This window comes from Enhydra lutris, unplaced genomic scaffold (genome assembly GCF_002288905.1).
Source record: "Enhydra lutris kenyoni isolate GAN:26980312 unplaced genomic scaffold, ASM228890v2 scaffoldscaffold35, whole genome shotgun sequence".
Classification (NCBI taxonomy): domain Eukaryota; kingdom Metazoa; phylum Chordata; class Mammalia; order Carnivora; family Mustelidae; genus Enhydra; species Enhydra lutris.
The window spans coordinates 2,919,971-2,934,018 of NW_019154119.1; the positions used below are offsets into that span (position 1 = coordinate 2,919,971).

The 14,048-nt window shown below is 39.7% G+C and overlaps 1 protein-coding gene across 1 annotated transcript in view; it reads left to right on the forward strand.

Moving 5' to 3' along the window:
* LOC111154092 (additional sex combs like 2, transcriptional regulator) overlaps positions 1-14,048 on the forward strand; it is a 144,644-nt gene that overhangs the window by 54,840 nt on the left and 75,756 nt on the right. Inside the window, 2 exon segments of the mRNA XM_022513466.1 lie at positions 5,443-5,525; positions 10,279-10,281. Of these exon segments, the coding sequence (XP_022369174.1) occupies positions 5,443-5,525; positions 10,279-10,281 (86 nt within the window).

Below are 14,048 nucleotides of genomic sequence, written 5' to 3' on the forward strand. Positions count from 1 at the left end.
CGCCCAGGCAGGGGGAGCTGCAGGCAGAGGGATAGGGAGAAGCAGGTTTCCCACTGAACAGGGAGCCTGATGCGGGGTTGGATCCCAGGACCCTGGGATCATGACCTGAGCTGAAGGCAGCCACTTAACTGACTGAGCCACCCAGGCGCACTTCTTTGTATTTTTCATCCCCCTTACAAACACTGGTGAAACTTCATTTTTATTTTTTATTTTTAAAAAGATTTTATTTATTTATTTGAGCGATAGAGCACAAGCAGGGGGACAATGGGGAAGGAGATAGTGAGAAGCAGACTCCCTGCTGAGCAGGGAGCCCAATGTGGGGCTCGATCCCAGTACCCTGGGATCATGACCTGAGCCAAAGACAGATGCCTAACCATCTGAGCCACCCAGGCGTCCCCACTGGTGAAATTTTAAATGAGGGTAGTAACAGAAATGTGAACTGGGAAACAGTTTTGTTGTATAGTTATAGTTGATTAATAATAACAAAAGCCACTTTTGTTTATCAACTACTTACGGTAAGTTAAGAATACTGCAGAATGTTTTATTTCATGTTCCTATTTATGAGAATATTCTAATCCTCACTCTAGCAATGAAGGATAGGGGTTTAGAGTCTTTAGTCACCTAGGATGTATTCTTAGAGCTATTAGAAGCAGGCTGTTTGGGGCACCTGGGTGGCTCAGTGGGTTAAGCCGCTGTCTTCGGCTCAGGTCATGATCTCAGGGTCCTGGGATCGAGTTCCGCATCGGGTTCTCTGCTCAGCAGGGAGCCTGCTTCCCTTCCTCTCTCTCTGCCTGCCTCTCTGCCTACTTGTGATCTCTGTCAAATAAATAAATAAAATCTTAAAAAAAAAAAAAAAAGAAGCAGGTTGTTTGACCTCTGTACCTACGCCTTGAAACACTTGAATGTTTTCCATCAATTAAATTTTTTTTTTCCAGCCCAAATCCCTTACTTAATGTTAATAGCTCTTACAGAGACCAAAACAGAGCCTCAGTCTATTCACTGCTGTGTGTTTGTAGGGAGAGGAGTATTTATTGTAATCACTTGATACCATTTAAGAAAATCAAGGAGATCTCTTGTGTCCTTATTTAAACTTGTATTACGTGGTTTTAGTGTTCCGGATTTCCTAATGATTAGTAACAGGGTGAAATTTAATCGCCAGGTTGAGGACTGTATCAGTTTCCCTAGAAATCCCTTCTAGTTCTTGACCAGGGCAAGCATAATGTCTTTTGCACAAAGTGGTCTTCTTTTGTCAACTCCCGCGTTTTCAGTATGGTCTACAAAACCCTCTACATCTTCCCACTTTCCCAAGAAGAACTTGCAGTTCCTTGTAGATTTCAGTGGCTTTGTGTTTTCTTTGAGCAACCAAATGAATTATTCGAAGGGAAGTTCTGTGTTGAAACTGAGTCTGCCTAGAATAGCAACTAAATATGGAGCAATACCCATACCAGTGCTTTTAATATATTTTCTGCTTTGGGCAAATAAGATGTACAGTTTTACTTTTAACTTGTTGAAAGAAAGACATTTAGGTAGACTTGGCAAACTCATTGACTATTCTGCTTTCTGTAATGGAATAAAAGCAGTGTATTTCTAGTGTTAAGACAACTCTCTGATATTTCTGTGATATAATTGCTAAGTTTTTTGTTTGTTATCTGTTTTTTAAGTAGGCTCTATGCCTAACACGGAGAAGAAACTCATTACACCAAGACCAGGAGTCCCATGCTCCACTGACTGAACCAGCCAGGCACCCCTGTGGTTGTTAAATTTTATACGTTTTTAAATAATTTTATTTTTTATTTTTTTTATTTAAGAAAAAATTTTTAAAAATTTTATTTATTTATTTGACACAGAGAGATCACAAGTAGGCAGAGAGGGGGAAGCAGGCTGCCTGCTGAGCAGAGAACCTGATGCGGGGCTCGATCCCAGGACCCTAAGATCATGACCTGAGCCGAAGGCAGACGCTTAACCCACTGAGCCACCCAGGCGCCCCAATAATTTTATTTTTTAATCTGATTTTTATTATTTAGATCAAGTAGCTTATGACCTCATGTCAGGGTCATTCAGCAGAGGAAATATACATGTCTAATGATGTAAAAAATTAAACCTCATTTGTAACTAACATTTTAAAATTATGTATCTGTATATTTAAAATAGTCACCAAGGATTTTTGAAATGATACAAATGCTGGTTAATGGTATAGTGAAACTCCTATACATCTGGTAGATAGAAATTTGGTAATATTAAAATAACTTTATGCAGCAATTCCACTTGTTTGAAAACTTAAAAATAATCCGAAACATTTGGCATTTGTTACAGTAAAAAAAAGAATCAGTAACACAATTACTGAGAATTTGCTTTTTTTTCCAGTTTTAAGCAAAGCAGCTCAAAGTAAAATATTTCCTTTGATGCTCATGGTTATTCCATAAGTTAAAGTTGTTTTTTTTTTTTAAAGACGTTCTTATTTTCATATATGTTATTTACCTTCTAAGTTCAGGCTAGGCTTGTAACTTCTCTGAGTCTTACTTTTCTTCCTGTGAAATTGACATAACTTCTGCTTTTTCTTGCGTTGTTGTGAGGGTCAGATGAAGTAGAATGGCTATGCAATGTTTGTAAACCATGAGGCAGTGAGAAATATTTACAAATTAAGGGAGAAATGTAAAAATTCTGTATGTATTATCTGGGCAGCACAATAGGAAAATAGCCTTTATAGGAAGATACTTTTTTTTGTGGGTTCAGGTTTTGTTTTTTTATTAAGTATATCAGTCTTTTGTGTTCTTATTTGAGCATCTTTTGTGTGTATATCTCTATATAAAAGCTCTTTTTGGGGGTTCCTGGGTCGCTCAGTGGGGTTGAGCCTCTGCCTTCGGCTCGGGTTATGGCTCTGGTTATGGTCTCTGGTCCTGGGATCACACCCTGCATCAGGCTCTGCTCGGCGGGAAGCCTGCTTCCTTCCGCCTCTGTCTCTGCCCGCCTCTTTGCCTACTTGTGATCTCTCTCTCTCTGTCAAATAAATAAATAAAACCTTTTAAAAAAAACCCCAAAAAACCTCTTTCTTTGCTACATAAGCGGCATAAGTTGCCATTATGGAAGACAATATGGAGGTTCCTCAAAAAATTTTAAAGAGAACTACCAGCAATCCTACTTCTAGGTATATATCCAAAGAAAATGAAATCAGTATCTTTGGAGAGATATCTGCACCCTTGTATTCATTGAAGCATTATTCACAATAGCTAAGAAATGGAAATGACTTTATTTTAATTTTTATATATTTTTATTTTTTTAAAAAAGATTTATTTATTTGACAGATTAAGAGTGTAATTAGGCAGAGCAGCAGGCTGAGGGAGAGGGAAAAGTAGGCTGTCCATTGAGCAGGGGGCCAACATGGGGCTCTATCCCAGGACTCTGGGATCATGACCTGAGCTGAAGGCAGCCACTTAACCAACTGAGCCACCCAGGTGCCTCTGGAAACAACTTTAGTGTATAACAACAGATGATGGGATAAAGAAAATTACTATATGAAAAAAAATTACTATATATATGCAATGGAATATTATTCAGCCACAAACAAAGAAGGAAATCTGCCATATGTGTGGTAGCTGTATACTAAGTGAAACAAGCCAGATTAATCCTGTGGATTTCCCTTAAAAATCCATACCCCAAATCATTCTCCATTGTATTTAAAGAGATATACAATAAGATAACATAACATCAAAATGTCTAATACACAATCCAGAATCGCTTGACAAATGAAGGACAGGAAAATCTCAAGAACTTGTAAAGAAAAGACAACCTACACACAATAAACCCAAGATGACAAAGATGTTGGAATTATCAGAGAATTTATTTAAAAAAAATTTTTTTTTTTTTGTCAGAGTGTGTGCACACACATACAAGTGGGTGGAGTGGCAGAAAGAGAATCTAGGGACTCTGGAATCATGACCTGACCTGAAGGCAGACACTTAATGACTGAGCCCCCCAGGCGTCCCCAGACGGACTTTAAAGCATCTGTTATAACTGTGTTTCAGAAAGTCAAGTTTAAAATCAGTGGAGAGTGATGAGGGGAGGACAGTTTTTTAAAAGCAGGCATTTGACTTTTTTAGGTTCAGATCACAAACTTGCAACCCATCTTCTTTGCACTAAAATTCCGATGTCTAGTTTTCAAAGCCTTTGCAGAGGACTTTGGGTCTGTTCTCTCTGTGCACCCCTAGTGGCTAATTTGGGGACGTGATAGTACGATTAGGGTCAGATACACATATGCATAGTTCTGGAGTGACCCCAGGAGTGTTTCTAGATCTTCATGGTATCAGTTTTTTGAGCTCTTTTCTCTTTACAAGTTCCCCGATACTTTTTGGCTCCTAGAGACCCTCTTCCTTGTCCCATGGCTGGACAGTTGGGGCTTCATTTCTCTCTTTTACTGTATACTTCCACAACCACATTTGAGTTTGATGCCAAACAAGATGGCAGAGAAAGAAAGCCATGTGGATTCCCTTCACGCTTACGGGAACAAAAGGATTCTGTTTTATTGGAGTTTTAGGTCCCTGTTTGGCCACTGTTGATATTATCACTGCCAGGGCTGCTGCCCTTGGCTTGTTTGGGGGCAGAGGTCAAGGGGAAGAGGGAAAAACCTAGAAAACCCCATCTCCTTAGGGGCCCCCTTTATGGATGCTTAGACCAAAAAGAATTCTTTTGGAGCCAATTCTGTCTGTACTTTGTTGACAGTTCTGAATTTGTACTGCCTTTGAGTCTAGGCTGAGTGGTCCCAGAGGAAACAAAACCAGGAAATTCACTTTGGGGTTAGTATGACTTAGAGTTGTGGTTTCCTCCTCCAGGCTGACTACCATTTCCAGGGTCCTTAGATAGCTGCTTCATGCCTTTTGTCCAGGTTTTTAGTTATATTCAGCCTGAGAGACAGGACAGACTATGCGGATTCCTCCTTTTTTTTTTTTTTTTTTTTTTTTTTTAACCAGAGCCAGAACATAGGTACCTTTTAATATTCCTACAACTGTATTATTCATTTGTTTTGGTTAAGAATTTATTGAGCACTCATGGCATACTAATCTTTGCCGGAAATGTAAAGATGGATAATCTTTAAGTACTTGTAGTAGATCCACAGTTAGGCATGTGATAGGGAGGTGGAGGCTGAAAGTAAACAATTTCATATTACACAATAATAATTTAGTTATTAATCTTATCCTTTTGATCTATTTCTACTTCAGGACTTGACATGTGGTTTGTGGCTAAAAAAGAGAAGAAACTATTTATATTCCATTAATTTTCTGTTTTTCTTATTGTCCCAAAATATAAGGGATAAAAAGTCTGTGGATATATATGTGCTGGATGAAATTAATACTTAGTTTTAATAAGAATAAGAAATATAATTACATATTTAATTATTGTAACTTAAAATAAGAAAAAATAATTTATTATTATATACTTGTTTCTCAGGTCTTAGAAAAATACCCCAATACACCCATGAGTCATAAAGAAATTCTTCAAGTTATCCAGAGAGAAGGACTAAAAGAAATCAGGTGAGTTATTTAAATTTTATTAGTGATAATTATAATACTTGATTAGATTATTTCATCGTGTAAGCAGTATACATTACTCCTGAAGATTGATTACTTAGTAATAACTGCTTTGCTAGTTTCTGATTTATTTAGTTGTCAGATCTTTGAAGTTTTCGGTTGTAGCACAGTCACAAAACCACAAGTAAGTTTAAAAAAAAAAAAAAAAAAAAATCTTAGCTGTGTCCAACCCATGCACTTTAATTCTTAGGAGGGCCTGGGGCCATCTTCAAGCCTTCATCTATGAGTTCAGGTTTTTGATTTAATCAGCTTGTCATTTGCAGGTGAAAAGTACTGTCTAGTACAGGGGGGACGCTAGACGTGGCAGTCTAGGAAGAAATGACCTTGGCCCAGAGGAATAAAGTGGAAAAGATACAAACAAAGCAGTATATATTTCAAGTAATAGTTTTATGTACAGCAAATAAAACAGCTTAGGGTCAGTTAATACAGGACCAAAGATAAAACATTCTTTAATTTCTAAGAGCCTCGTATTAATAATAGCACATAGTAGTCACTTCATAATCAAGACCCTCTGCCGTCAAGAAACAGTAAAATTACGGTCAGCATACTTGGTGTTGTTAATGTGGAAATCTGGGAGTCTGCCTGAGATACTGTCGCTAAGGTGGAAAAGGTTGCAGTGCTTTAAAGCTGCTGCTAGTTGTTCTCAAGTAGGGGTGGCATTGTATAAACGCCCTTAGGGAAGGTGTCCAAAATTTATGGGGTTATTTTTGATTTTCAGAGTGTCTGGAAAGAAGGGGAGCACTGTGGCATGTAATGTTCAGGAAACAGGGAGGCTTAATGTCTCATTTTGTGCTATATAGTCCTTCACACCGAAGAATTGTTCAGCTCAGATGCCAGAGTAATAGTGAGCTGTGCTGAAATATTTGTAAATGGACAATAATAAGTTTTTTTATATGTAGCTATTGCGTGGTCTAGATTTTAATTCTCATTTTTTTTTTTAAAGATTTTATTTATTTATTTGACAGAGAGAGATCACAGTAGACAGAGGCAGGCAGAGAGAGAGAGAGGGAAGCAGGCTCCCCACTGAGCAGAGAGCCCGATGCGGGACTCGATCCCAGGACCCTGAGCCAAAGGCAGTGGCTTAACTCACTGAGCCACCCAGGCGCCCAATTCTCATTTTCTTTAATACAAAATTGAGTTCTTGGCCCTTTGCTAACACAGCTAAAAAAATTTTGTTTTGACTTGTGGCCAAATGTCAGTAGGCTGGGAATAAATTAGGTTTGGACAGACAGAGATCACAAGGAGGCAGAGAGGCAGGCAGAGAGAGAGGAGGAAACAGGCTCCCCGCTGAGCAGAGAGCCCAATGTGGGGCTTGATCCCAGGACCCTGGGGTCATGATCTGAGCCTAAGGCAGAGGCTTAACCCACTGAGCCACCCAGGTGCCCCAAGGAATTAGCTTTTAAACATTTTTGTAAATTAAAAAAGTAATCTCTTAATTTATCAATGATACAAATCTAAATATTTATTTGAATTAGGTAAGATTTATTAGATTAAAACTAAAGCATAATGCCTGTTTAATTTTTTTACCTTAAAAAAAAAAAAAAAAGGATTTATTTATTTATTTATTTGACAGACAGAGGTCACAGGTAGGCAAAGAGGCAGGCAGAGAGAGGAGGAAGCAGGCTCCCCGCAGAGCAGAGAGCCCGATGAGGGGCTCGATCCCAGGACCCTGGATCATGACCTGAGTCGAAGGCAGAGGCTTTAACCCACTGAGCCACCCAGGCGTCCCTATTTTTTTTACTTTTTAAAAAAATTTAAGCTGAGTTAATTAGCATATAGTGTATTATTAGTTTTAGAAGTAGAGTTCAGTGATTCATCAGTCTTATGTAATATCTAGTGCTCATTACCTCATGTGCCCTCCTTAATGTCCATCACCCAGTTACCCCATCCCCGCATAATGTCTATTTAATGCCACCAATTTGTGCAAAGCTATAGGAGAAAAAGACAGTAATTTTTGTGGCCTGAGAAACAATTCTGCTAAGGTATTCTAATACTCTTTTATAACAGTGTCGACTTCTAAAATAGGAATGAGCCAGAGATTTTTTTTTTCCTTTAAAAATTAGACTTTTGAAACACTGGGGAAATTGACCAGGGTGTCTGGTGTATAGAGACCAGACTCCCATCAGTCCCTTAGCTCTGAATGCCAGTTGCAGGGTCATCAAGCTCCAAATTTCTAAGGCTCTGTGACTTTATACTTGTCATTATCATTTCTAGGGAGCAGGCAAGAATAGTAAATAAGTAAAGAATAGTAAATAAACAAAGAAGGAAAGAAAGAAGAAATTTAGAAAAAGTAACCAAATGGAAGAGTCATCAAAAATAGCTTCTGGCTTCGCTTAGTGGTAACAATTTATAAGTAGATGTTCTTGTGTAAACTATATTGTTGTGATGCAGTTATGGGACCACAAAGCAGTTCTAACTCACCAGTGACTTCCATTTTGTTAACTCCATGTGACTTTTAGTACCTGGCTCTTGCTTCTTACCATTTTTTAACACAGCTGAATACTGCTTCCTTCCTGAAACTCTTTTTTTTTTTTTTTTTTAAGATTTTTATTTATTTATTTGACAGAGATCACAAGTAGGCAGAGAGGCAGGCAGAGAGAGAGGAAGGGAAGCAGGCTCCCTGCTGAGCAGAGAGCCCGATGCAGGGCTCGATCCCAGGACTCCGGTATCATGACCTGAGCTGAAGGCAGAGGCTTTAACCCACTGAGCCACCCAGGTGCCCTGTGAAACTCTCTTTTGTTACCTGAAGTGACCACAGGCATTCTTCCTTCTTCCTTCTCAGTTTTTTTGCTCAGTATCTTTTTCTTTCTTTCTTTCTTTCTTTCTTTCTTTCTTTCTTTCTTTCTTTCTTTCTTTCTTTCATTCATTCATTCATTCATTTATTCATTCGACAGGCGCGAACACATGTGTGCACAGCAGGGGGATCACCAGGCAGTGGGAGAGGGAGAAGCAGGCTCACCAAGCAGGGAGCCCAATGTGGAACTCCATCCCAGGACCCTGGGATCATGACCTGAGCCAAAGGCAAATGCTTAACGACTGAACCACCCAGGCATCCCTGCTCTTTACCTTCTACCTTAAGTGCAATTTTCTATTCTCATCGCTTTAAGTATTCTATGTTGTCAATTCTCAAATAGGTAGGGAAGCTGTTTCCCATCTTAGCCTTTGTATATCCTGCCTTCATAGCAGGAAATGTGCTTTTCTCTCAGTTCCATCTTATTTGTCAGGTGTCAGTTTGAATATGTATTTTTCAGAGAACTTTGAGTTTACGAGCTAGAGCAAATTTCCTTTTATAGTGTATTATAGTGTTCTGTTTATTTCTTCATAAGACTTGAAATTACACATTTTTGTGATCTTAAAAAAAATCACACAGCTTCTCTATAGCTTATATTAAGGGAGCTGTGCGAGGGCAGTGGCATCTCCTCTTCTTCCCACTCCTCTTTTGTGCTTGGTACATACCAGACATTGAAAACCTACTTGTTAATATGTGTATGAAGTATCAGACGTTGGAAGATTATACTCAGATGTAGTCACAGCTTATCCTCTTGCTGCAGTGATGTGTTAAGTGATAGTCTTAAAATTTTAAAGTTTTTAGAGACGTCATTTTAGACAGAATGAAATAGATAATTTCTTTATTGAAGATGTGCTACGTTTTAGTTAATTTTCAGTCTTCAGTCCTCAGTACATGGCTTTCAATCCTTTTTTCCCTTTGTAGTTTTCCATGTGTTCCCCATTCTGAAGTAGCTCACTTAATTTTGAGTAGCCCATATTATATTGTTTTATTTTAAAATATATTAAAGAGGAAATGGCCCAAATGTCCATCAAAAGATGAGTGTGTAAATAAGTGTAGTATACACATTCAATGGTATATTTTTCGACCTTAAGAAGAATTGGAATTCTGGGGCACCGGGGTGGCTCAGTCAGTTAGGCGGCTGCCTTCAGCTCAGGTCATGATGCCAGAATCCTGGGACGAGTCCCACCCACATGAGGGACTTCTTCTCCCTCTGCCTGCTGCTCCCCTGCTTGTGCTCTCTATCTGATAAATAAATAAATAAAACCTTAAAAAAAAGAAGAAGAATTGAAATTCTGATACATGCTATGTGGGTGAACCTGAAAAACATGCTAAGTGAAATAAGACAGACACAAAAGGACAAATAGTGATACAACAGGGGGAAAAAAAAGGACAAATATTGTACAGTTCCATTTATATGAGATACTTAGAACAGGCAAACTGATAGAGACACAGAGTAGAATAGAGGTTACCAGGGGCTGAGAATAGGGAAGATCGGAGAGTTATTGATTTAATTAGTACAATTAGTACAGAGTTTCTTTTTGGGATGATCCGAAAGTTCTGGAAATAGACAGTAGTAATGGTTGTGCAACATTGTGAGTGTACTCAGTGCCACTGAAATCTACACTTACAAGTGGTTCAGATGGTAACTTGTACATTATGTATATTTTGCCAACCAACCAACCAACAAAAAAAGTATTAAACATGAAGTGATTGGCTCTTGGCTGAGAAAGACTGATGTACTAGTCTCTTCAAGAACTTAAAAGGGTTTTTCAGAGATGCTTTCTGCAGTCTTTGAGTTATACAGTTCTATAAGTCTCAGGGTCTGGTCACCAGACAAAAGCTACATGGTAATGTGAACAGGGAAGTTATTCAGTTAACTGGTTAAGTTATTAGTTGGTTAACCAGAAGGTAACTATTTAAGGGGAGCAACCAGTACCTAAAGGGCTGAGGCAGTGTGCCTTAAGAAGAGTAACTTTCAAGGTCTCCCTCTATGTCCCTAGGTTGTGATTCTTAGTGAAGTAGGTGGGGCTCTGGTCCAGTGGAGGCTGTAGCCTGGTGCTGTAGCCTGGCCTGGCAAATAGGAAACTGCCTACTGGGTATTAGTAGAATTTGCTGGAAAGCCTCCTGCTGGGCAGTTGTCCCACATTCACTGCAGAGCCAGCTGAGGCACCAGCAGAATTTTCTGGGAAGCTACCCACAGTCATTCTGCTGAACCTTGCTGAAGGTTGGGTGCCACTGAGTGTCCTTCATGTTGCTGGGTGCTGCCTGCCGTAAGAGTGGGCAGGCAAGAGCACAGTAAAACCAGAAGAAAAGCCCCCTTTCAGTCTGCAGCGTTCTTCCAGCGCTCTGCTGACAGAACTTAACACCGAGCCAGCTGGCAAAGGAGAAGTGTTGATAGGGTCCAGCTCCACTACCACAGAGAAGGATAAAGAAGGTTGTATTTGGAGGTAAAAATCAGTAAATTGATAATTAGCTGAGCAGCTTTCAGTGGTTTTTCAGTAGAATAACTGAGATCATTGTCTGGCCCCACACACCACTTTGGTTTATTTGATTTGTTTCCATCCGCTCTCTAGCGGAGTGGATACACGGCTGTTTTCTGTATGGAATCTAGGTAATTACCTATAGGTAATTTACTTATAGGTAATTACCATAAGGTAATTTCTTACCTTAGGACATCGATCAATCTTTTATCTTCACTTTTTTATGAAAAATCTTGACAGTGGTTTAAAACCAACTCATGTTTTTTCTTATTTAGCCTGTTTATCTGGTGGATTTTAGGGTTTTTTTAAAAAGGTTTATTTATTTATTTATTTGGGGTACCTGGGTGGTTCAGTCGATAAGCAGCTGCCTTTGGCTCAGGTCATGATCCTAGGGTCCTGGGGTTGAGCCCCACATCGGGCTCCCTGCTTGGCAGGAAGATTGCTTCTCCCTCTCCCACTCCCCCTGCTTGTGTTCCTTCTCTCACTGTGTGTGTGTCTCTCTCTCTCTGTCAAATAAATAAAATCTTTAAAAAAAAAAAAAAGATTTTGGTTATTCACGTGAGAGAGAGAGCACAAGCAGGGGGAGAGGCAGAGGGAGAGGCAGAGGTATACTCCCTGCTGAGCTGGGAGCCTAATGTGGGGCACGATTCCAGGACCTGAGCTGAAGGTAGACACTTAACCATCTGAGCCTTCTTTTGAATAATTTGAGTTTTGCAGTATAATATATTTTATTTCACTTATATATTAGTTCATTTCTCTTTCCCTCATGGAGTATAGTAATATTGAATGCATTTTTATCTGATAAGTCTAACATCTGGATAATCTCAGGGTTGGCAACTGTCCATTGCTTTTCCCTTGAGAATTGCTTACATTTTCCTGGATCATTGTTTACTGAGAAATTTAAGGTTGTATTCTGGATGTTTTGAATATTATATTATTTTAGGCTCTGCTTTACTATTATAAACCTCTGGAGAATGGTGATTCCTTGCTTTGTTCCTTTCATCCTTCTTTCCAGTCAATCCTGTTGTCAGCAGACTACATGTTCACTCTTCTGTAGGTGTTGGTTCAGTAATCAGGTTGATTTTAAAGCCTTTGCATTAGTGTTTGAGATTTGTTTCCTGCATGTGCCACTCAGGGTTATTAGTCTGCGATGTGAGCTGTGGGTCAGTTCTCAAAGCCTTTCCTGTGTTGGTTGGGAATGTCCCAAGTGTACAGAGCTCTGGGACGAGCCCACGCCTCCTGTGAGAATTAGGGTATTCCTTGTCCTGTTCTTTTCTCTCAGGAATACCATCTCCCCTACCCCCAGCCTTTGGTGTTCTTTTTCCCTGTCTTAGCCAGAAAGATAGAGCTTTTCTCATAATTTTATCTGTCGCCTACAGTGGTATATCTCCTCAACCAGGGTCTGCTCTTTAATAAAATGGTGAGAAAACCCCCGGAAAACTCACGATGTGTGAATTTAGCCAACTGCAACGTTAGAAGGAACAGTTCACATGATTGACTTCACTTATTAGTCCCAACGGCATAGTTCAGAGAACCCCAAGACTACTCTCAAGGCTCCATAATTTGTTCAAGTGCTTGTGTAACTCACTGAAAACTTACGATTATGGGAAGGATACAGGGAAAGGATACAGAGGAAGATTAGCCAAGGGAAGAAATGTATAGGGCAGAGTTAAGGTAAATTACCAAATACAGACCTTCCAGTCATCCTTGCCCTATGACTTAGGATAGTGTTAAATATCAGTATCAGTGTGTGATAATATGCCTGGAACACTGCCAGTATCACTCAGGCCTTGGTGTCTAGAGTTTTTATTGGTGGTTCATCCTCTAGGCATGATTTATGACCCACGTGGCCGATCTTGCGTTTCTAGTATCTAGCCCCTCTAGAGATAATCTTATACTATGTGGCCCAAGCTCTCACTCTTAATCTTATTGTCGATGTGGCTAAAAGCTCCTACCCACGGGGTGCTTGGGTGGCTCAGTTGCTGAGCGTCTGCCTTTCGCTTGGGTCGTGATCCCAGGGTCCTGGGATCAAGTCCCGTATCAGCCTCCCTGCTCAGTGGGTAGCTTCCTATTACCACTGCTTGTGTTCCCTCTCTTACTGTCTCTCTCTGTCAAGTAAATAAATAAAATCTTAAAAAAGTAAAAGACCCTCCCCGAAATTACAGTGTTGCTGTCTGGCTGGCTCAGCTCTCTCATAGGGCCCTGTGATTATTTCCAGGAGCAACGGCCAGACCTCTTATTGGGTAAAGGTAAATTCTTTTTACATACTCCCATATGAATCAAGTTTTGATTTCCCAAATATGCCAGCTTTCTTAATTTTTTAATGTTTAAGGTGGTTGCTTTTTATTAATTTTTTCTTTTTTTCTTTTTAAGATTTTATTTAGTTATTTATTTGACAGAGATCACAAGTAGGCAGAGAGGCAGGCAGAGAGAGAGAGAGGAGGAAGCAGGCTCCCCGCTGAGCAGAGAGCCCGATGTGAGGCTCGATCCCAGGACCCTGGGATCATGACCTGAGCCGAAGGCAGAGGCTTTAACCCACTGAGCCACCCAGGCGCCCACCCCCAAGTTTTCTTAACCTGCCTTGTTCATCCTGTTAGCTCTATTACCTTGACTTTTCTTTTTTTTTTTTAAGATTTTATTTATTTATTTGACAGAGATCACAAGTAGGCAGAGAGGCAGGCAGAGAGAGAGGAGGAAGCAGGCTCCCTGCTGAGCAGAGAGCCCGATGTAGGGCTCGATCCCAGGACCCTGAGATCATGACCTGAGCCGAAAGCAGAGGCTTTAACCCACTGAGCCACCCAGGCGCCCCGGATTCTTGATATATAATAATTTTGGTGAGGCATGAATTTGAATCTTGAATCTTCCATAAAATTGATGTGGGAGAATAATATGTAGCTAGTAAGAGTGTAGCCAACTACCTAGCTTTTAAGTTAGGTTGATCATTACTTATTTGTCATCTCTCAAAGAAGTCGAGAAGTATTTAAAAGCATTGGTTCTCCCCTGGGGATAAAAAGATATTATATGTTTATGAAAAATAAAATTAAAAAAAAAAAAAAAAAAAGCATTGGTTCTTTATGGAAAAAGACCTGCAAAGGAAGACTAAGTGCTAGTTATATAGTAGTATTGGAAAATTTGGGGACAAGCAGATGACATGGTTGTGGGTTTCTTGCAAATGAAGTTTCTCTAGTTGTTTAC